Source organism: Mustelus asterias, chromosome 14 (assembly GCF_964213995.1).
Source record: "Mustelus asterias chromosome 14, sMusAst1.hap1.1, whole genome shotgun sequence".
NCBI classification, from domain to species: domain Eukaryota; kingdom Metazoa; phylum Chordata; class Chondrichthyes; order Carcharhiniformes; family Triakidae; genus Mustelus; species Mustelus asterias.
In genome coordinates, this window is record NC_135814.1 from 59091216 (window position 1) to 59114329 (window position 23114).

Consider the following 23114-nt stretch of genomic DNA (forward strand, 5'->3'; position numbering starts at 1 on the left):
CCTATGCCCTCTAGTTTTAGACTCCCCTGCCTTTGGAAAAAGATGTTGGCTATCTATCTTATCAATGCCCCTCATTATTTTATAGACCTTTTATAAGATCAACCTTAAGCCTCCTATGCTCCAGGGAAAAAAAAGTCTCAGTCTATCCAGCCTTTCCTTATAACTCAATCCATCAAGTCCCGGTAGCATCCTAGTAAATCTTTTCTGCACTCTTTCTAGTTTAATAATATCCTTTCTATAATAGGGTGACCAGAATTGTACACAGTATTCCAAGTGTGGCCTTACCAATGTCTTGTACAACTTCAACAAGACGTCCCAACTCCTGTACTCAATGTTCTGACCAATGAAACTAAGCATGCCGAATGCCTTCTTCACCACTCTGTCCACCTGTGACTCCACTTTCAAAGAGCTATGAACCTGTATTCCTAGACCTCTATGTTTTATAACTCTTCCCAACACCCGACTATTAACTGAGTAAGTTCTGCCCTGAATTGATCTACCAAAATATATCACCTCACATTTATCTAAATTAAACTCCATCTGCCATTCAAGGGCCCACTGGCCCAATTGATCAAGATCCTTTTGCAATCCTAGATAACATTTTTTGTCCCCTATACCACCAATCTTGGGGTCATCTGCAAACTTACTAACCATGCCTGCTAAATTCTCAGCCAAATTATTAATATAAATAACAGATAACAATGGACCCAGCACCGATCCTTGAAGCACACTGCTGGTCACAGGCCTCCAGTTTGAAGAACCACTCTTCTGTCGTCAAGCCAATTTTGTATCCAATTGGCCACCTCACCCTGGATCCCATGAGATTTAACCTTGTACAACAACCTACCATGCGGGGTACCTTGTCAATGGTCTTGCTAAAGTCCATGTAGACAATGTCGACTGCATTGCCCTCATCTATCTTCTTGGATAGCCCTTCAAAAACTCAAATTTGTGAGACATGATTTTCCACTCACAAAGCCATGCTGACTGTCACTAATCAGTCCTTGCTCTCTAAATGCCTGTAGATCCTGTCTCAGAATATCTTCTAATAACTTGCCCACTACAGATGTTAGGCTCACCAGTCTGTAGTTCTCAGGCTTTTCCCTGCAGCCCTTAAACATTTGCCGCCCTCCAATCTTCAAGCACCTCACTGTGGCTGTCGATGATTCAAATATCTCTGCGAGGGGACCTGCAATTTCCTCCCTAGCCTCCCACAATGTCCTGGGATACATTTCATCAGGTCCCAGGGATTTATCTACCTTGATGCTCTTTAAGACTTCCAACATCAATCCTTGTAAGAATATTTATGCCATGTTTCAATAATTCTAATGTGAACATTCTTCCCGAGACAGCAAGACGAAGGCACAATTACATTAAAGGGAAAGAGCCAAAAGATCAGTCTTTTCTCTTCCTCAGTGTTGCAAACACGAAGTGTGAATGATGTTCTTTGTGACACTTCCCCCTTCCAGTAGGAGTCAGTATTGAAATGGTTTCTCCAGCTTTCGTGCTGGAAACAGGAAAGTACCAAGAAATCATTCACCGATTGGGATTCCAACCTGAACAGCGCAGTCTTTTAGATGATGAATTGGTTGAATTCATTGCTGTGTTTAAGGTTTGCGTTCCTGGCTGTGTGCATACCTTGCAGCTGAGCTACTGTTGCAACAGAACCATTATTTCAAAACCTGCCAACCAAACAGCATTGTCCATTGAGACTGGCTCATAAAAGGCAGAGAATTCAATAAAATGGAAACTAATTTATGAATAAATGGCACTCGTGTAAATAAAATAAACACGTCTTTTGGTATAGGTTTCAGTATCGCCTTTTATTTTTTTTAACAAAAGACAATTGGGGAATTGTAACATGAATCGTTTGATGACCGATTATACAGACCGATTATCCTAATTTGTACCACGGTATATTTGAAATTCTTGTGGATTCTAAAGATCTGGGGACTGGAAGTTCTTGAGAAGTGATGTTCTTTGTTTTTTTCAGGGTTGCCCTCTTATTTCACTGCTGATAAGTATCATCAGGAGTGGAATTAATCAAAATAAATGAACAGGTAAGAAACAGAATTAAAATGAGATCAGCTGTGATTAAAATAATACCTCAAAGGTTAAAACTATTTGAAGACAGTAATGTGGAAATGCGGGTTATGTGGGAAAGAAGTAAATCTATTTGCACATTGAATTCAGATGCTGGACTAGGTAAGGTGTCTAGTAGTGGGTGGATTCTAAAATGAATAGCTTCCTGTTTCGAACATCTACTAGACGAAAGAAAGATTTGCATTTACAAAGCAATTTTCATGACCATGAGACATCTCAAAGTGTTTTATTGCCAATCAAGTATAGTCACTGTGGCAATGTAGGAAACATGGCAGCCAATTCACGTATAACAAAGTCCCACAAAGAGCAGTGACCAGATAATCTGCTTTTATTCATGTTGATTCAGGGATTAATATTAGCTAGGTCTCCTCTGCTCATCTTTAAAATAGTGCTATAGCACATCCAGCTGAGAGGACAAACAGAGCCTCAATAACACCTCTGACAATGCAGCGCTGCCTCAGTACTGCACTGAAGTGTTAGCTTTGATTTTTGTGTTCAAGTCCCACAGTGGGTCTTGAGTGCAGAATCTTGTGACTTGGAGGTGATAGTGCTACCACTTCGGCCATTTGAGCAGGTTTGGGGAATAAATTGAGGGTCGCTGCATAGAATATCATTGTAGATGTTAACCGATGAAAATGGAATTCTGTTCAAAAAGAATGGTAACAAATTATAACACTCATAACATTCAAGGCAATGGGCTAAGTGCTGGTAACTGGGATTAGGTGGGAGTTTAGGTGTTTCTCATATGTTAGTGTAGACTCGATGGGCTGAAGGGCCTCTTTTGCACTGTATGATTCTATGATAAAAGGAATAAGATTGGTATCTATCACTTTCCAGGGTGGGAAGTGTGAAAAGATAGCAGTTTCAAGAATGTATTTGCAACAAAACAAAGAGGTGGCAAAGGGATGGGAGGGAAACAATGTATCCAGATTCCAAAACAATTTATCCATGCTGAGGTTTAACAATCTTACAAACCACATTTTACAGATGTCAATGTGAAATGCATGCAGAATTCTTCAACTCAACCATGGAGACTTTCGGGGATAAGCAGCCAGTTCAGTTTCTATTCCTGATAGTATTCCCTCTGACATTTCAGCTGTGAAGAAAGTCAGACACAGCTGAAGATTCTATTTTGCTAAGTTAGAAATTTTCATGCTGACAAAATCCCATGCCACCCACAGCCTGTTAATTGTACAGCTTTGATATGATTTGCTTTATCATGCATTCTGTTTAACATACAACTTCAACCATCACTGGCTTAAAAATAATCTTGCTTAAAGCAAAAAAAAAAGCAAAGCTTTGCTCTCGCGTTCTCAATAGTAAACAACGATTCAGTTCTAACCACCATAGCTCCACCTGTCAAAGGCTGCTTGTAAAAGGGTTTTGTCGCTATATACATCTATCATTCCCATTTGCTTCAATACAGAGAACTGATTCCCAGGCATCCTCACACAGAGAAGAATTTAAGTAGAAAATTGTTTAAGTATTTGAAAAATAGAAAATAAAACCACAAGAACATTCCAGCATTTGAAGAAGAGCATAAAAGCAGGCAATAACTGGCTCATAACTGATTTGACTGATGCAGAGTAACAAAGTATGCACAGAACATTCTAGTTCTCTATCCTGATGTTTCAATAATAGATGTTCATTAAACCCGCTTATCATTTTCATACATTTTCTGCAGAAGACAGCAAACCCTTAGCAACTGGCAGCACCAGATGAAGCCGCACTGTTTGTGCTTCTCAGCATAAGCATACAACAAGATAGTTGTATTGCATTCCTTATTTTGTTGTTTTCTCTCTCCATTCTGAGTAGAGGGGTTCTGCATTGTGCAGTAACTCACTGGGGACTTCAGCACCGTCAATAACCCTTGCAAATCACAACTGAAGAACTTTTCTTATCCAGTTGAATTATAGCCAAGTCAAACTGATTGCCCATCCTCGCAAATGATGCTTGGGGTTTTAACTGATGTTTTGCGTGGACATGCTGCAGCTGGCATTGTCTTTGCTGCCTTGTCTTTTTCGGTGCATCTCCTCCCACTTGCATCTGTTCCTTTTAATCCCGTGTAGCATTGGCTTCAGCTTTGGGTTGACTTTCACCAGAGCCTAGGGATCGTTTAAGAAAAGAAAATATTTTTCTTGTTAAGAATTCCAGCACATAGCGAATTAACGTGACTAATTTTAATGGAAAACATATTTGTCTGTTTTCAGTGACATGTCTCGGTTACTCTTTCTTTGAATTTGCAAGACAATTGGGTAAAAAATTTCTAAAGTATTAAATTCAAGCAGCTTCAATAATTTAGTCTATGTTTAATATTGTGACATTCATCAATCTCATGATGTAATTATGGTATAACGTCTCCTAGCTACACGATGGGCATTCATTCAGATGCCTTATTCATTACAGGAAATGGCTGTACTGAATGTAACAAATGATTCTAGCTGATAGAAAATTATTTATTACTGCGCTGTGCAATTTTGGCATCGAGCTGGCATGTGCGGTTACATGATATGTGCTCACATAGCTTGTGATGCAATCAGAAACCAACTACAGCTTTGGAAGTCTTGCTGCAATATCAATTATTCTATCCATGAAATAATGATTGTAATACGGTGCAAAATACGTCTGCACTATAAATGGTCAACCCAACTTTTAATAGTAAAATCCCTCAAGCTAGCGATCTTATCAATGCAGTCTATTATTAATCTATTTCTGATATCAAAATTAGTGTTCTGACAACACTGGGATATATTTATGTTGACTGCAGTAATTTAAAGATTGAGAGGAGTATTCCCAGTGTCAATAAGTTAAAATATTAGAGACGAGCTTTGCTTAAAATGAATTGCAACAGAAATAAAGGCTGTTGTTAATGACCCCCTTTGGGACTGACTGCAACTCGTCTCCCTCTCCAGATCATATTCATTCAGCTACATTTTCCCAGCTTTCAGAGGCATTCTTCCATTTTGCTGAAAAGCTGGAAGAAAGGAAGATTACAAAGAGTGCGGTTGGCCACTGAGCTATCCAGTTTGCCAGGTTGTTGAACTTTTCCAAGGGGAAGTGACCCACGGTAGGGAAGCTATCTTCAATGCACACCGGAAGCTCCTCAGAGTACTAGGAAGAGGTTGCTGGGAGTGTTAGTGACAGCTCAGTCATACCATGCAAGGAAATCTTCAGAGAACTTGCCAGGTCAATCAAGGAATGAAAGTCCACCATCCCCACTTTGTATTAATGCAGAATACCAAACATATTTACACTTATCTGCCCTCACACAACTTTAAAGAATTTTACAATGAACATCCATGAGATTGTAGCCTTCACTCAAAGCTCTCTGTACATTCAACTCAAAGGGGAACGTTTGGCACGGTGACACAGCGGTTAGCACTGCTGCCTTACAGCGCCAGGGACCCGGGTTTGATTCCTGGCTTGTGTCACTATTTCTATGGAGTCCCCGTGTCTGTGTGGGTTTATTCCAGCTGCTCCGGTTTCCTCCCACAGTCCGAACGATGTGCTGGGTAGATGCATTGGCCATGCTAAATTCTCTCTGTGTACCCGAACAGGCGCTGGAGTGTGGCAACTAAGGGATTTTCACAGAAACTTCATTGCAGTGTTAATGTAAGCTGACTTGTGACTAATAAAATAAACATTAGCTTTAACTGTAATGCAACTGAAACTAATCAACAGTGAGCAAGTCATGACACAATGAGTTGCATGCTGACATTGGATATTACCATCTTGACTTGGTGATTTCATTTTCTCATTTTTTATATTCTTGCAAGAGAAAACTGCCCAAAATCTTTACGTATAAATTTTAACCACTCAATTACAGTCAATGTATCTCTAATAACGGATTTCTATCCACCACAGATCTGTTATCTCTGGAGTTTCCTGAGGATCTGTGCTGGTGAATCTTCTCTTCCTCGTTTACATGCCCTTGGTGACCTTAACTTCAAAAATTGTGTCAAATTCCCTCTTTGACAATGGCACTAAGCATTACCTATCCCCCAAGACAGCATTTCACAGTATCATTCATTCTTTCATTTTACAATCATTTACTTCTATTTTTGTTTGACTGCTGCCGGAATTTTATGGCTCCTTCTTGGTGGGTTTTCCAGCGGCAGAGGCAGCTCACCATTGGCCGGATCTTCTGGACCACCTGAAGGCAATAGTGGTTTCCATGGCTCACCGGCCACGCTGCCAGGGAAGCTGCCGGCAATAGTGAGCCACCTCCGCTGCCGGAAAACCCGCTGCAGGAGGACGGAGGGGGAAATCCCAGCCCATGTAACACAAAATAAAGACAGCAGCGTCAATTATTCATAGATGTCGTGATCATCTGCAGGCTCCTTTGAAATATAACATATAGAAAATAAATTATTGATGCGGTACATCAGACAAAGGATCATCTAGGTTCGAAACGTTGGATCCCACGGATCCACCTGGGTCTCCAGCAGCTACATGTCTGCTCCACTTCCACTGTCTGGTTCTCCAGTCACTGTTAGAGGCTTCAGCCTTGGCTTCTCATCTCTCAAATCCCAGGCTTCCACTTCCCCTCCGAGTTGCTGTTTCTGCTCACTCTCTCCCAAAGGTAGAAAACTAGCTATGATCTTATTGAATGACAGAACAGATTCAAGGGGCTGTATGGCCTATTCCTTTATTTATTTCTTATGTCATCAGCATTGATGAGGCAAATTTAACTGGAAGTGAAGGGGAGGCTGCAGCTGTGAACTGGCAGCTGATCTGAGGTGGGAGCTGCCAATTCAGGAAGCCGAGTGCTAATGATCTGCTCTTTTAGCACTTCTTGTGGGCCAGCAGCAACAGGAATTGTTCCCAGGCCTCGGATGGAAACCATCGGGTTCTCCTCGCCTCCAATCTGACTCCAACCTCTCCTCTCCCTCAACCCCTCCCAATCACAACTTAATTGACAGTTAACTGTCAATCAACCATAGGTACGATACTGACCAGATGTCAATTAGATACAGGGCAGTTGGGATTTGACTAAAAGGATGAACCTGAGGTACTGCAGTACAGCACCATGAGTTTATAACAGTGAGCTGGAAACACAGTTAGGAGAACTGTTAAACTGGCAATTTGGTAAGTGTAAGATGCTAATTAAATTGACCAAAGGATTAAAGAAAGAGAGGGAGAAGGATGAAATTCGAGATACTTAATTGAAGGTTAATCTTTGCCTTTTTTTTGCTACTTAAGGTCTTTTTATAATAACTCAAAACAGGTTCAATACTTTGAGCTTGCCTCATAATGGAATATCATAGAATCCTACAGAGCAGAAGGAGGCCATTTGGCCCATCGAGCCTGCACCGACAATAATCCCACCCAGGCTCTATCCCCATAGCCCCATGCATTTACCCTGCTAGTCCCCCTTACACTAAGGGGCAATTTAGCATGGCCAATCCACCTAACCCGCACATCTTAGGACTGTGGGAGGAAACCGGAGCACCCGGAGGAAACCCACACAGACACAGGGAGTACGTGCAGACTCCATACAGACAATGACCCAAGCTGGGAATCGAACTCGGGTCCCTGGTGCTGTGAGGCAGCAGTGCTAACCACTGTGCCACCGTACCGCCCAAATATTTTGTGGAAGTTGTCAGATTGTCTTCTAATCTCAGTCTCTGGTGAGCTTCAGTGGCAGCAGCTGAAAGCTGGTCAATACAGTCAAGGTGGACGAGGTCCATTTTAGGAAGTGACTGACTTGTGCAGTCCAAAGCAGATCCTTACTGTACATGTTGGCGTATAAGTCGATCCAGTGTCTAAGATGGCTCCATTTTTCTCCCTCCAAAAATCTTGTCTTTGCATATACCTGGTGTATATGCTGACTCTCATCAGCCACAACATACTATACTCACATAAGTAGTGAATCTTAATTTTTCACCCCAAACTGCATGTTTTACCTACCTTCTAACTGGGCACAAGGGATCAGGTAGCCCAGGGTTTCCCAAATTTTGAATTGTGGAACCCCTAGTAACCTCCCAAGAGCATCGGGGAAATACAAGCATTCTCAGAACGTCAACGCCCCTTTCATCCACAAAATAGGTGCAAACACCGAAAACAAATGTGAACAAGCTATTTCCAGCTGTATCTGTGCATATATTAGGAATAGGCACAGAGTACCAAATATATTTGCCAGTTTCATGGCCCCCTCACATTAATACCAGGCCAAGCCACCTTCCCATGGTTCCTTAACATTAACCACTGGAAATAGTACCCACTTTAGGGTTGGGTAATCCGATAATAATTAAAAAGTTCTCTTATTAAAAAAATGCTTAAGTCTTACCTTTTGTCATTTTAATGGGAGGAATGATGCTGGAAAGCTGATTCTGACGCACTGATGACTCTCTCTGATTCACACATATGCACTCGTGTCTCTCTCTCTCTCATCCACACACTCACATCTCTCACACACCACACTCACGTCTCTCTCTCTCACATACACTCCCGTCTCTCACACACACACTCTCTCACACATACACACACTCACGTCTCTCACACACATACTCCTCTCACACATACACACACTCACGTCTCTCACACACATACACACACTTGTGTCTCACTATCACACATACACACACATATACACTTGTGTCTCTCACACACATACACACACTCGTGTCTCACACACACATACACTTGTGTCTCTCACACACATACACACACTCGTGTCTCACACACATACACACACTCGTGTCTCTCACACACATACACACACATAAACTTGTGTCTCTCACACACATACACACACTCGTGTCTCTCACACACATACACACACTCGTGTCTCTCACACACACACACTCGTGTCTCACACACACACACACTCGTGTCTCTCACACATACACACACACTCGTGTCTCTCACACACATACACACTCGTGTCTCTCACACATACACACGCTCGTGTCTCTCACACACACACACGCTCGTGTCTCTCACACACATACACACGCTCGTGTCTCTCACACACACACACTCGTGTCTCACACACACACACATACACTCGTGTCTCTCACACATACACACACTCGTGTCTCTCACACACATACACACATACACACTCGTGTCTCTCACACACATACACACTCGTGTCTCTCACACATACACACACACTCGTGTCTCTCACACACACTCGTGTGTCTCTCACACACACACACTCGTGTCTCACACACATACACACACTCGTGTCTCTCACACACATACACACACATACACTTGTGTCTCTCACACATACACACACTCGTGTCTCTCACACACATACACACACTCGTGTCTCACACACACACACACACTCGTGTCTCTCACACATACACACACACTCGTGTCTCTCACACACATACACACTCGTGTCTCTCACACATACACACGCTCGTGTCTCACACACACACACACTCGTGTCTCACACACACATACACTCGTGTCTCTCACACACATACACACACTCGTGTCTCACACACATACACACACTCGTGTCTCTCACACACATACACACACATACACTCGTGTCTCTCACACATATACACACACTCGTGTCTCTCACACACATACACACACTCGTGTCTCTCACACACATACACACACTCGTGTCTCACACACACACACACTCGTGTCTCTCACACATACACACACACTCGTGTCTCTCACACACATACACACTCGTGTCTCTCACACATACACACGCTCGTGTCTCACACACACACACGCTCGTGTCTCACACACACACACACTCGTGTCTCACACACACATACACACACTCGTGTCTCACACACATACACACACTCGTGTCTCTCACACACATACACACACATACACTCGTGTCTCTCACACATATACACACACTCGTGTCTCTCACACACATACACACACTCGTGTCTCACACACATACACACACTCGTGTCTCTCACACACATACACACACATACACTCGTGTCTCTCACACACATACACACATACACACTCGTGTCTCTCACACATACACACACACTCGTGTCTCTCACACACACTCGTGTGTCTCTCACACACACACACTCGTGTCTCACACACATACACACACTCGTGTCTCTCACACACATACACACACATACACTTGTGTCTCTCACACATACACACACTCGTGTCTCTCACACACATACACACACTCGTGTCTCACACACACACACTCGTGTCTCTCACACATACACACACACTCGTGTCTCTCACACACATACACACTCGTGTCTCTCACACATACACACGCTCGTGTCTCACACACACACACACTCGTGTCTCACACACACATACACTCGTGTCTCTCACACACATACACACACTCGTGTCTCACACACATACACACACTCGTGTCTCTCACACACATACACACACATACACTCGTGTCTCTCACACATATACACACACTCGTGTCTCTCACACACATACACACACTCGTGTCTCACACACACACACACACACTCGTGTCTCTCACACATACACACACACTCGTGTCTCTCACACACATACACACTCGTGTCTCTCACACATACACACGCTCGTGTCTCACACACACACACACTCGTGTCTCACACACACATACACTCGTGTCTCTCACACACATACACACACTCGTGTCTCACACACATACACACACTCGTGTCTCTCACACACATACACACACATACACTCGTGTCTCTCACACATATACACACACTCGTGTCTCTCACACACATACACACACTCGTGTCTCACACACATACACACACTCGTGTCTCTCACACACATACACACACATACACTCGTGTCTCTCACACACATACACACATACACACTCGTGTCTCTCACACACATACACACTCGTGTCTCTCACACATACACACACACTCGTGTCTCTCACACACACTCGTGTGTCTCTCACACACACACTCGTGTCTCACACACATACACACACTCGTGTCTCTCACACACATACACACACATACACTTGTGTCTCTCACACATACACACACTCGTGTCTCTCACACACATACACACACTCGTGTCTCACACACACACACACACACACTCGTGTCTCTCACACATACACACACACTCGTGTCTCTCACACACATACACACTCGTGTCTCTCACACATACACACGCTCGTGTCTCACACACACACACACTCGTGTCTCACACACACATACACTCGTGTCTCTCACACACATACACACACTCGTGTCTCACACACATACACACACTCGTGTCTCTCACACACATACACACACATACACTCGTGTCTCTCACACATATACACACACTCGTGTCTCTCACACACATACACACACTCGTGTCTCTCACACACATACACACACTCGTGTCTCACACACACACACACACACTCGTGTCTCTCACACATACACACTCGTGTCTCTCACACACATACACACTCGTGTCTCTCACACATACACACGCTCGTGTCTCACACACACACACACTCGTGTCTCACACACACATACACTCGTGTCTCTCACACACATACACACACTCGTGTCTCACACACATACACACACTCGTGTCTCTCACACACATACACACACATACACTCGTGTCTCTCACACATATACACACACTCGTGTCTCTCACACACATACACACACTCGTGTCTCACACACATACACACACTCGTGTCTCTCACACACATACACACACATACACTCGTGTCTCTCACACACATACACACACTCGTGTCTCTCACACACATACACACCCTCGTGTCTCACACACACACACACTCGTGTCTCTCACACATACACACACACTCGTGTCTCTCACACACATACACACTCGTGTCTCTCACACATACACACGCTCGTGTCTCTCACACACATACACACGCTCGTGTCTCTCACACACATACACACGCTCGTGTCTCTCACACACACACACACACTCGTGTCTCACACACACACACATACACTCGTGTCTCTCACACATACACACACTCGTGTCTCTCACACACATACACACATACACACTCGTGTCTCTCACACACATACACACTCGTGTCTCTCACACATACACACACACTCGTGTCTCTCACACACACACACACTCGTGTGTCTCTCACACACACACACTCGTGTCTCTCACAAATACACACGCTCGTGTCTCTCACACACATACACACACTCGTCTCTCACACGCACACACACTCATGTCTCTCTTTCACACACACACACACTCGAGTCTCACACACACACTCGTGTCTCTCTTTCACACACACACACACTCGTGTCTCTCTTTTACACACACACACTCGTGTCTCTCACGCACACACTCGTGTCTCTCACACGCACACGCACACACACTCATGTCTCTCTTTCACACTCACACACACTCGTGTCTCTCTTTTACACACACACACTCGTGTCTCTCACACGCGCACACACACACACACACTCGTGTCTCTCACACGCACACACACACACACACACTCGTGTCTCTCTCACACACACACACACACTCGTGTCTCTCTTTCACACGCACACACACACACTCGTGTCTCTCTTTCACACGCACACACTCGTGTCTCTCTTTTACACGCACACACTCGTGTCTCTCACACGCACACACACACACTCGTGTCTCTCTTTCACACGCACACACACACACTCGTGTCTCTCTTTCACACGCACACACACACACTCGTGTCTCTCTTTCACACGCACACACTCGTGTCTCTCTTTTACACGCACACACTCGTGTCTCTCACACGCACACACACACACTCGTGTCTCTCTTTCACACACACACACTCGTGTCTCTCTTTCACACGCACACACACACACTCGTGTCTCTCTTTCACACACACACACTCGTGTGTCTCTTTTACACACACACACTCGTGTCTCTCACACGCACACACACACACACTCGTGTCTCTCACACACACACGCTCGAGTCTCTCTTTCATACACACACACTCGTGTCTCTCTTACACACACTCGTGTCTCTCTTACACACACTCGTGTCTCTCTTTCACACACACACACTCGTGTCTCTCTTTCACACGCGCACACACACTCATGTCTCTTTCACACACACACACGCTCGAGTCTCTCTTTCACACACACACACTCGTGTCTCTCTTTCACACACACACACTCGTGTCTCTCTTTCACACACACACACTCGTGTCTCTCTTTCACACACACACACTCGTGTCTCTCTTTCACACACACACACTCGTGTCTCTCTTTCACACACACACACGCTCGTGTCTCTTTCACACACACACTCGTGTCTCTCTTTCACACACACACACTCGTGTCTCTCTTTCACACACACACACGCTCGTGTCTCTTTCACACACACACTCGTGTCTCTCTTTCACACACACACACTCGTGTCTCTCTTTCACACACACACACGCTCGTGTCTCTTTCACACACACACTCATGTCTCTCTTTCACACACACACACTCGTGTCTCTCTTTCACACACACACACACACACACACGAGTCTCTCTTTCACACACACACACACACACACACACACGAGTCTCTCTTTCACACACACACACACTCGTGTCTCTCTTTCACACACATGCACACATTTGTGTCTCTCACACACACACTCATGTCTCTCACACACACACACTCATGTCTCTCTCACACACACTCTCTTGTCTCTCACACACATAGTCACGTCTCTCACACACACATTCATGTCTCACTCATTCATACAAACTCATGTCTCTCACTTACACACACACTCACGTCTCCCCTTCACACACACACACACACTCATGTCTTTCTCACTCACATGTATACCCACACTCACGTCTCTCACTCATACACAAAAGCATACACTCATGCTTCTCTCTCTCTCTCTCCCTCACATATACAGCCACACTCACATCTCACTCACACACATGCACACACAGTCATGTTGGCCTTGGGCTTTTCTGCCAAGCCACAGCAAAATAAAATAAACCAAATGGGTCAGTCAGAAAAAAGTCCCTCAAATCACTGATCAGCCTAACAGTATCCAGTGCTCCAAGAAACCTTGCTCTGATTGCCTATTTCATTGCTGTGATTATTTTTGAAATTGCTCAGTTGTTCCTTTCAAATGGCCATTTGTCAGTGGTCATGTGACTATGCTAAATTGACCCGAGTGGCAGGGGATTAGCAGGGTAAATATGTGAGGTTACGGGAATAGGGCCAGGGTGGGATTGTGGTCGGTACAGACTCCATGGGCCGAATGGCCTCCTTCTGCACTGTGGGGATTTTATGATTCTATCATGATCAGAGGATTAGATGATCATCTGATCCTCTGATCCTCTATCTAATCCTCTAATCATCAGAGGATTAGATAGGGTAGATAGTGAGAGCCTTTTTCCTCGGATAGTGATGGCTAACACTAGGGGACATAGCTTTAAATTGAGGTGTGATAGATATAGGACTGATGTTAGAGGTAGGTTCTTTACTCAGAGAGTAGTAAGGGCGTGGAATGCCCTGCCTGCAGCAGTAGTAGACTCGTCAACATTAAGAGCATTCAAATGGTTATTGGATAAACATATGGATGATATTGGAATAGTGTAGGTTAGATGGGCTTTAGATTGGTTTCACTGGTCGGCACAACATCGAGGGCCGAAGGGCCTGTACTGCGCTGTAATGTTCTATGTTCTATGAAATCACCAGAATTGTTGCATTGCCATCAGAAATGTGGAACCAATCAAACCTCACGTCCAGCAAAGTTCTCAGAGCAACGGCCAATTGATGTAGACACTTTATGGAATGAAAATGTCTATTGTTGAGACAGAAGATTATTCAGAAACGGCCAAAATGACCAATTTCCAGCCTTTCATTATCAGACCGTACAAAAACACAAGTGCCCAGTATGTGAAATTGACAACATGGATGAAATGTCCATGAATTTCGATATGAACTGTGGGGTGTAAAGATTCAAAAACAGTTCTAGTGAAAACTACAGAAGACGAGAAGAGAAGATTCACGGTAATACTCGCCTGTGTGGCTGACGGAACAAAATTAAAGCCGATGTTAATATTCAAATGTAAAACCATGCTGAAAATCAAATTTCCTGCAGGAGCTTTTATGCATGGTCATGACAACGGTTGGATGGGTAAGGATGGAGTAAAGTTAGGAATTGATAATGTGTTTAATAGACTTCACAGTCGCCAAAGCAAGGAATGTTTATTCGTGTGGGACATGTTGAGAGCCCGGATAACTGATGAGATCAAGAGGTGTCTGTGTAGAAATAACACACACATTCCAGGGGGTCTAACATCTATAGCCCAACCTGTGGATGTGTGCCTCAACAAGCCATTCAAGGATCATGTTCGCAGTAAATGGAATAGGTGGATGGAGAAAAAACCTTCCCAAAGACTGGCAATATACATGCTACCCTGCTGGTGGTTTTGTCATCAAATTGTGGGGTGCTCTTTGTACACAAACTTTCATCTGACTGTTCAAAATGTGGAATATCCAATTCAAGGAATTGAGGAAGATGAGTTTTTGTGGAGGACGATTCTGAAAGTAAAAGCGTCAAATCTGATCCAGAGTTGGAATCCTTACGATGATGCCATGAGACCTCAGCACTACCATTTTTCAGCATAAAGTGATTAGGCAGCAAACAATTTAAATGAGGATGAACTCAGCTGGTGATTACTCTGAGAACTTCTGGGACCATTGGTACATTGCACTGTGGTGGGGGTGGGGGGGGTTGTTGAGTGAGGAGCAACCCAACAGATGTGAGTATTCTCAGATGAGGAGAGATGCAAAGCTGAGACAGGTTATGAGCCCTTTATTCACAATGCATGAAATTAGGAAAGGTACCAATGAAAGGCACTCATGCAAGATGAATACCTATAAGTGGCACTAATCAATCAGCTTATATTAACCCCTGATTACAGCTTCAACATTCCCCACAGAAAAATGGGAGTCAGGAGCAACTGATGACTCGCATGTTGGTTACAATCGTTCTGCTTGCAGCTTTACCCAAGTTTAGTCAGCGAAGGAGGAGGAAACAGTGACAGCAGTGCCAGGTATGCCAAAGACAGGAGATTCACCCGCAGGCACATGGGGTAGCAGGGCCCCATTCACATTCTGAGGTTGACGCTCCCAGATACATCATTTGTAGGCACCTTGCAAGACCCAGGCTGTACAGGACACGCATGTCCTTCCTGAAGATAAACGAGACAGTGCTGCCGATACCTCCATATGTCCAAAGATCTAGTGGCTCACATATTCCACATTCTTCATGACTTGGTGCTATGGGGACTAGGAGGATAACAGTTGCTGTGAATATCACCACCACCCTGAACCTCTATACCAGCGGCTTTTTCCAGGGCAGATCACAGATCCCAGAAATTTTCAAGGGTCAACACAGCATCCACGGTTGGATTCTCGGAGACAAGGGTTAACCACAAAGGGCATGGCTGATGACGCCTTTCAGAAGGACACAAACTATATCAGAGATAGATGATGCTCATGTCGCTATCCGAATAATGGTGGAGCACAACATAGGAATTTTAACAATGTGATTCTGATGCCTGGACAGATACTGCAGTTCACTGCAGTACATTCCTCAGAAGGCCTCAAATCATCATGGCTTGCTGTGCGCTTCACAACATGGTGATGCGGAGGGGGGAGCTGCCAGATGCCGTAATAGAAGAGCTGCAGGTCTCCTCTGATGAGGAAGACATTGAAGGGGATGAGGGCAGTGAGGTCAAGGAAGCTGAGGCTGGAGGTGAAGAGGCCATAATACAGGCCAGATGAGGCAGGCATGCACATGAGGGATGGATAGTTACCAGATTCCAGGAGGGGGAGGATGAGCAGTGCCGATTATGCTTTTGGATCTGTGCCCTCCATCATGGGCCCACATGAATACCAGTGTGACTATCCTCACTTTTTAAGTCTCCAATCCACTCTGATTGTCTGTGCTTACACGAGGCTCACATTATCTTGATGATTTGAAGATCCACAGACTGGCAGCGGACCCCCCCCGACTAGAGGATGATCTGGGTCCCGCGCCCCCCCTCCTCCTCCTCCCCCTCCCCTCCTCCCATCCCCCCCCCTCCTCCCCCTCCCATCCCCCCCCCCCCCCCCCCCCATCCCCCCCCCCCCCTCCCCCTCCCATCCCCCCCCCCCCCCCCCCCCCCCCCCCCGACCAGAGGATGATCTGGGTCCCGCCCCCCCTTCCTCCCACCCTCCCCCCCCTCCTCCCCCGCCTCCTCCTCCCCCCCACCCCCCCTCCTCTACTGAGTGCAATATCTCACCACTTGCAATCCCATCGCTGACCTTGGCAAGGGTTGAAGTCAGATTACACACAGCACTGCATCCTTACATTGTGAATACAGTCTTGCAACTGCTGGATGAACAACTGTAAGGTAATACACTCAAGGATGTAGGCATTAATGGCATGACCATAAAGTGGCTGAGAGGAGCATAGCCCTGGCGCATTGAGATAGCAAGGTCCTCACAATTATTGGTCAGCATGCCACATGTGCATTCGGAAACACAAGTCTTACACAGGAGCGCACACTGGCTCTAAGAAGGGACCCAAAAGCTTGGAACCCTACTGCATAAAAGGAAGAACATGGAGTTCCAGTTTACATGATCCTTCTCTATCTCTTTCACATCTCTCCTTCTACACCAGGCCTTAACCTTTCCTGAAAGCAGATGAATTGGAAGTAAGCAATAGCTTCAATCTTATACAGGCAAGAATTAGCGAACATGGGCCTACAAAGCATGTAAAGCAAGTTTTCCCATCAGGAAATCTTACAAGAAGGAGAATGCATTACTGATGTCGGGAATGATGTGTGAATGGGCACACTCTTGTGCGATGGAAGCAGAGCACATAGACAAGAGGTGCCAGATAGCAAAATCTGAGATGTCAGGGGAGACACCATGGTGTCACACTTGTTTGCCAGCACCACATTTCATCATAAAAAGACATGCTCAAAAGTAGATGTGAAATGCATTGCCGTTTTACTAGTCCAGTGACATTTTCACCAGGTCACAATCTCCCCGAAAATGTGCAGACATTCATTTGCTGGCTGGTTGAATTTTAATGTTGCCACAACGAGGGGAAGCAAACACTAACATTAGAGTTGTTGAAATGTAAGTTTAAAAAGCTCCCAAGCAGTTACATTGCAGTTAGTGCAAAGTCCATTAATTAAGTTTGCTTTGACTTCATTGAGCTGATGCTTCTGGTGGTTAATTTGACACTGCAGCTATCCCAGAACTTTTACATCGAATTGCATCTGGAATCTTTTGGCATCAATGCAAAATTAGTTGCATGATGGCATCCATTAATATTAATTTATGAGGGACAGTTATATGCTATCTCTCTGGAATGTAAGCCGTTAACACAAAGTGCAGTATTGGAAGGAGACGAGCAGCAGCAGGTGCAGTCTTGTCAATTGGATCTCCCTTCAATAGAACAGTCCTTGGTGTATTGTACTTGTCGGGGAACAGAGTGGATGATTATATAATCAAAATTTACAACATGAAAGTTTGATAATACTTCCTTTTAAATAGCAGATCAAATCATGAACAGTGACTTTACTCTCTTCAGATGTTTAAAAAATTATGAGAAAACCTTTCAGGCGTTGCTTCTGATTTATAACATTGCTCCAGAGTACAGTTAGCAAGTGGATGAATACCTTGTTGATTTCTTCAGAGTAATTTAATTACACACTTTCTTGGCAGTATTTCCTTCTCTTTGACAGCGTAACAGGTCTCATGTTTCCTTACTGCCATTACTTGGAACTATGGAGCCAATTTCGTTAGGCATTTCTTATTGAAACCCCATCTGTTCCTTTTATATATTACTCCTGTATCGTCTCATGGTAATTGCACAGTCTACTTCAATAGGTTTGCTGCAGAGAAGTGTTTCTGTTTTCCAAGTAATTGGTTTCAATTTGCAATACAAGTTGTTATATAAATATCAGCGAGTGCAGAGATTATTAACATTTTCTTTGGATCCATGAATGGTGTGATTTCACTGATGGGCCTCCCATGACTTCATGCAAACCTGGTTTCAGTTTTCACTTAATTTACATAATTTTGTAGGGCAAAATTGTTAACCTTCCTCTCATCCTCCACTAAGATAATGCAATAATATTCTCTCTGTATACAATTAAAAAACCAATGTAATCATTAAATCCCTGGCTCTTTTATTGTAATTAACTTCATTTAATACTTCTTTATAGAGCTACAGGGAAATAATTTCATGCAGTCCACACGCCTTCTGGAATGGCACTTTGGACAGCTGGGGTGATAAATGGGCTAACTCTGGTTTTCAGGCGAGGAGATCACAATTCACAGACTGTCCATACCAATTTCATTACATTTGGGCTTGTACCTCATCTGCGTGCTGGAGCATAGGACTGAGCAGATTCCATGCTGTCTCCGCCCTCACTGTACCTCCAGCTGCATCTGCTGTTCAACCCTCTGCTGCATATATTGTGCTGAAATCACATGGCGCAGCCAACCTTCTCTTCTAAAAAGCAGACTCCCTCTTAAAGGGAAGTTGTCCTCATGAACTGAAGGTTGCTGGTAAACGACCTTGCAGGACTAAGGGCACAATCTTATGAAAACATTCTCAGTGCCGAACGAGCGAGAAAAGGGGAGAGAATTGTACTGTTTTTTTTGGCAAGCAACGAGTCGCAATCTAATGGCATTTAGTGCAAAAGAGCCTGGGTGCGATTCTTGCAGCGAGAGATGCACTGGGGGATCTCCTGCCAACCTTCTCCCCAGACATCAGGACCCACCCCACGCCAATCGCTCCCTGTGCCGCTCTAACCCCATCACCCGCCCAACGGACACCGCCACCCCTCCCGCCGATCACTCCCTGTTTGTAGAGATCCCCCCCCCCCACCAATCATTATGTCACTAATGACATTAATGAATAAATCACTTTGCACCGTTTCTGGGCGAAGCTGATTTTACCAGCAGAACAGGGCCAATAAAATTGGGGGAGACGAGAAAATGGGTGTGAACCTGAACAACGGGGCGGATGAGGCTGTAAGATCGAGCCCTAAAGCTGCAAGGAAATGACACAGCAGGCCAGAAAGAGGGCTCCCTGGTTCAGTGACACGGTACTTCTCCCACAGATAGAGCCCAGGAGGGAGGTCATGTTTCTATGGGAATTGGTCAGAGGGCCTCAAAGATCATCCTCCAAATCGGGAGCATGTGGCAAGAGAGGTGAATGGCCAGGGTCTGGCTCCAAGTATATGGCAGCACCGCTGAAAAAGCTTTACTAACCTCACATTGGTGGTCAAAATTAAGTGAATGCATCTTTACATCACTCGGGTAAAATTCTAACAGACGGAATATAATATGTACACTTCGGCAAGAAGAATTAAATAGCAGAGTAATAAAATAAAAGCAAATTACTGCAGATGCTGGAATCTGAAACCAAAAGAGAAAATGCTGGAAAATCTCAACAGGTCTGGCAGCATCTGTAAGGAGAGAAAAGAACTGACGTTTAGAGTCCAGATGACCCTTTGTCAACCTGGACTCGAAACATCAGCTCTTTTCTCTCCTTACAGATGCTGCCAGACCTGTTGAGATTTTCCAGCATTTTCTCTTTTGGTTTTAAATAGCAGAGTATTACTTAAACGGGGAATGACTGCAGAATTCCGAGGTGCAGAGGGATCTAGGTGCTGTAATGCATGAGTCACAAAAGGTTAGTTTGCAGATAAAATGAGTAATTAAGAAGACTAATGAAATGCTAACCTTTATTACGAGAGCAATTGAACATTAAAGTAAAACTTCAGTTTTCAGGGTGTCAGGGATGTGGAAAAGATGTTTCCTCTTGTGGGTGAGTTCAGAACTGAGGGGCACAGTTTTAAAATTAAGGGTTGTTCTTTTCAGACAGAGTTGAGGCGTTGCCATGTCCATCCAGGTGGTAAGTGACTGCTCTCTGCTTCTTCTCAACTCACTCCTTACCCTCATCCTGAGATGTGGCATGAAGTGGATGGAAACTGGAGATCATCTGACCATGGACTGCCTACTTGCCTCCTCTCCCCCTCTTCCCTCACTCCAGCTCTCCCCTTCTGCTTGAATAACATTCAGATATCCAAAGAACTGTCAACTAGACAGCCTCATTGCAGCCAGAACGGAGATGAGCAACACCACAACAGTAATGAAGACTTGATCTGACACTCACAGCTACCATCTCAGATGCTGGCACTGCAAGAACTTTAGAGGCCAGTATACAGTCAGGATAAGCACCTGGTGAGCCACTGAGTACAACTGGGTACAGACCAGGAAGAAAGGATAGTTTGTATGTCAGCTCCCCGGAGGGCGAGGTCATAGATGAACTCTGCTGTCGGGGACTTGTATTTATATTCTGAAGGTATTTTCACCATGTCTACTCCATCCAAACCTTGAATAATTTTGAAGAGAAAAGATGCCCGGCTGTTCATCCTTTCTTGATACATACACCCCTGCATTTCCGGTATCATCCGTTTAAATCCTTTATGCACCCACTCCAGTGCCTCTATACTTTTTTAAACAAAATATTGGGTAACCCTAATGATTGGTTTGCCATTTTCTGGCCTTGTTAAACTGTATTACTATTTCCAGTGATTTGTGAATTTGTACTTTCAGATTCCATTGCTCCTCTACCCTATATAGATTCTGATTTTCTAAGTAGGATGCAAACTCCTTATTTTTCTTGCTAAAAATGTCATACATCACGTTTATCTATATTGAAAATAATTTTCCAATTATATGCTATAAAACTGGATATAAAATTGGATATAAAAAGTAGGAAACAAAGGTTAATTGTTGATGGATGTTCTTTTGATTGAAAAGCGGTTTCCAGTGGGGTTCCCCAGGGCTCAGTACTAGGTCCCCTGCTTTTTGTGATATTAATGTTTTGGATGTAAATGTAGAGAGAATTATCAAGAGGTTTGCAGATGACACAAAAATTGGCTGCTAGGTTGATAGTGAGGAGAATCGCTGTAGACTGCAGGGAGATATCAATGGATTGGTTAAGTGGGCAGAAAAGTGGCAAATGGAATTCAACCCAGAGAAGCATGAGGTGATGCATTTGCGGAAGTCAAACAAGGCAAGATAATACACAATAAATGGGAGGATACTGAGAGGTTTAGAAGGAATGCGAGATAATGAGTAAATGTATACAGATTCCTGCAGGTAGCAGGACAGGTTGGTAAAATGGCTTTTTCTTTATTAGCTAAGGCATATAATATAAGAGCAGGGAGGTTATACTGGAACTGTATAAAACATTAGTTAGGCCACAACTTGAGTACTGTGTGCAGTTCTGGTCACCGCGTTACAAATAGGATGTAGTTACATTAGAGAGGGTACAGGAAACATTTATGAGGATTGTGCCAGGATTGGAAAATTCCAGCTTTGAGGGAAGATTGGATAGGCTGAGGTTCTTCTCCCTTGAAGAAAGAAGGCTGTCTTCGAGAAGTGTACAAAATTGGGAAGCGCCTAGGTGAAGTTGATGGGGAGGGACTTTTTAATCTAGCGGAGAGGATAGTAAATAGGGGACATAGATCTAAAGTGATTGTAGAAAAATTAGAGGGGTGATGAAGGAAACAATTTTCACCCAGAGAGTTGAAGGGGTCATGAATTCACAACCTAAAAAGATGATAGAGGCAGACGCTCTCAACTCATTTAAAGGCTGCCTGGATATGCATCTCAAGTGGTGTGACCTGCAGGGCTATGGGCCAAATTCTGGAAAGACAGATAAGGTTGGGTGGCTCATTTTTGGCTGGCACAGTTGTGACGGGCCGAGTGGTCTACTTCTGTGCCGTAAACTTTCTATGATTTTACCTTTTGCTATCACTTCAAAAATTTCAATGCAGCTGGTGAAACAAGACCTTCCTTTTTGAAATCCAAGCTGATAATTCATTATTATATTTTTGATTTTTAAATGTGCTTCCATTTTCTCCTTTAGTCGGAATTACATTATTTTTCCTACCACTGATGTAAAATTGACTGGGCTACAGTTCCCTGGACAGATTCTATCTTCCTACTTAAATATAGCT

General features: G+C 44.1%; 1 protein-coding gene across 1 annotated transcript in view; it reads right to left on the bottom strand.

Annotated features, from left to right (window-relative positions):
• Window positions 1-1805: 1805 nt before the first annotated feature.
• pde11a (phosphodiesterase 11a) overlaps window positions 1806-23114 on the bottom strand; it is a 362109-nt gene continuing 340800 nt past the window's right edge. The window contains exon 20 of the mRNA XM_078229219.1: window positions 1806-4208. Coding sequence (XP_078085345.1) covers window positions 4065-4208 — 144 coding nt within the window. The 3' untranslated portion in view covers window positions 1806-4064. The remainder of the gene's footprint in view (window positions 4209-23114) is intronic.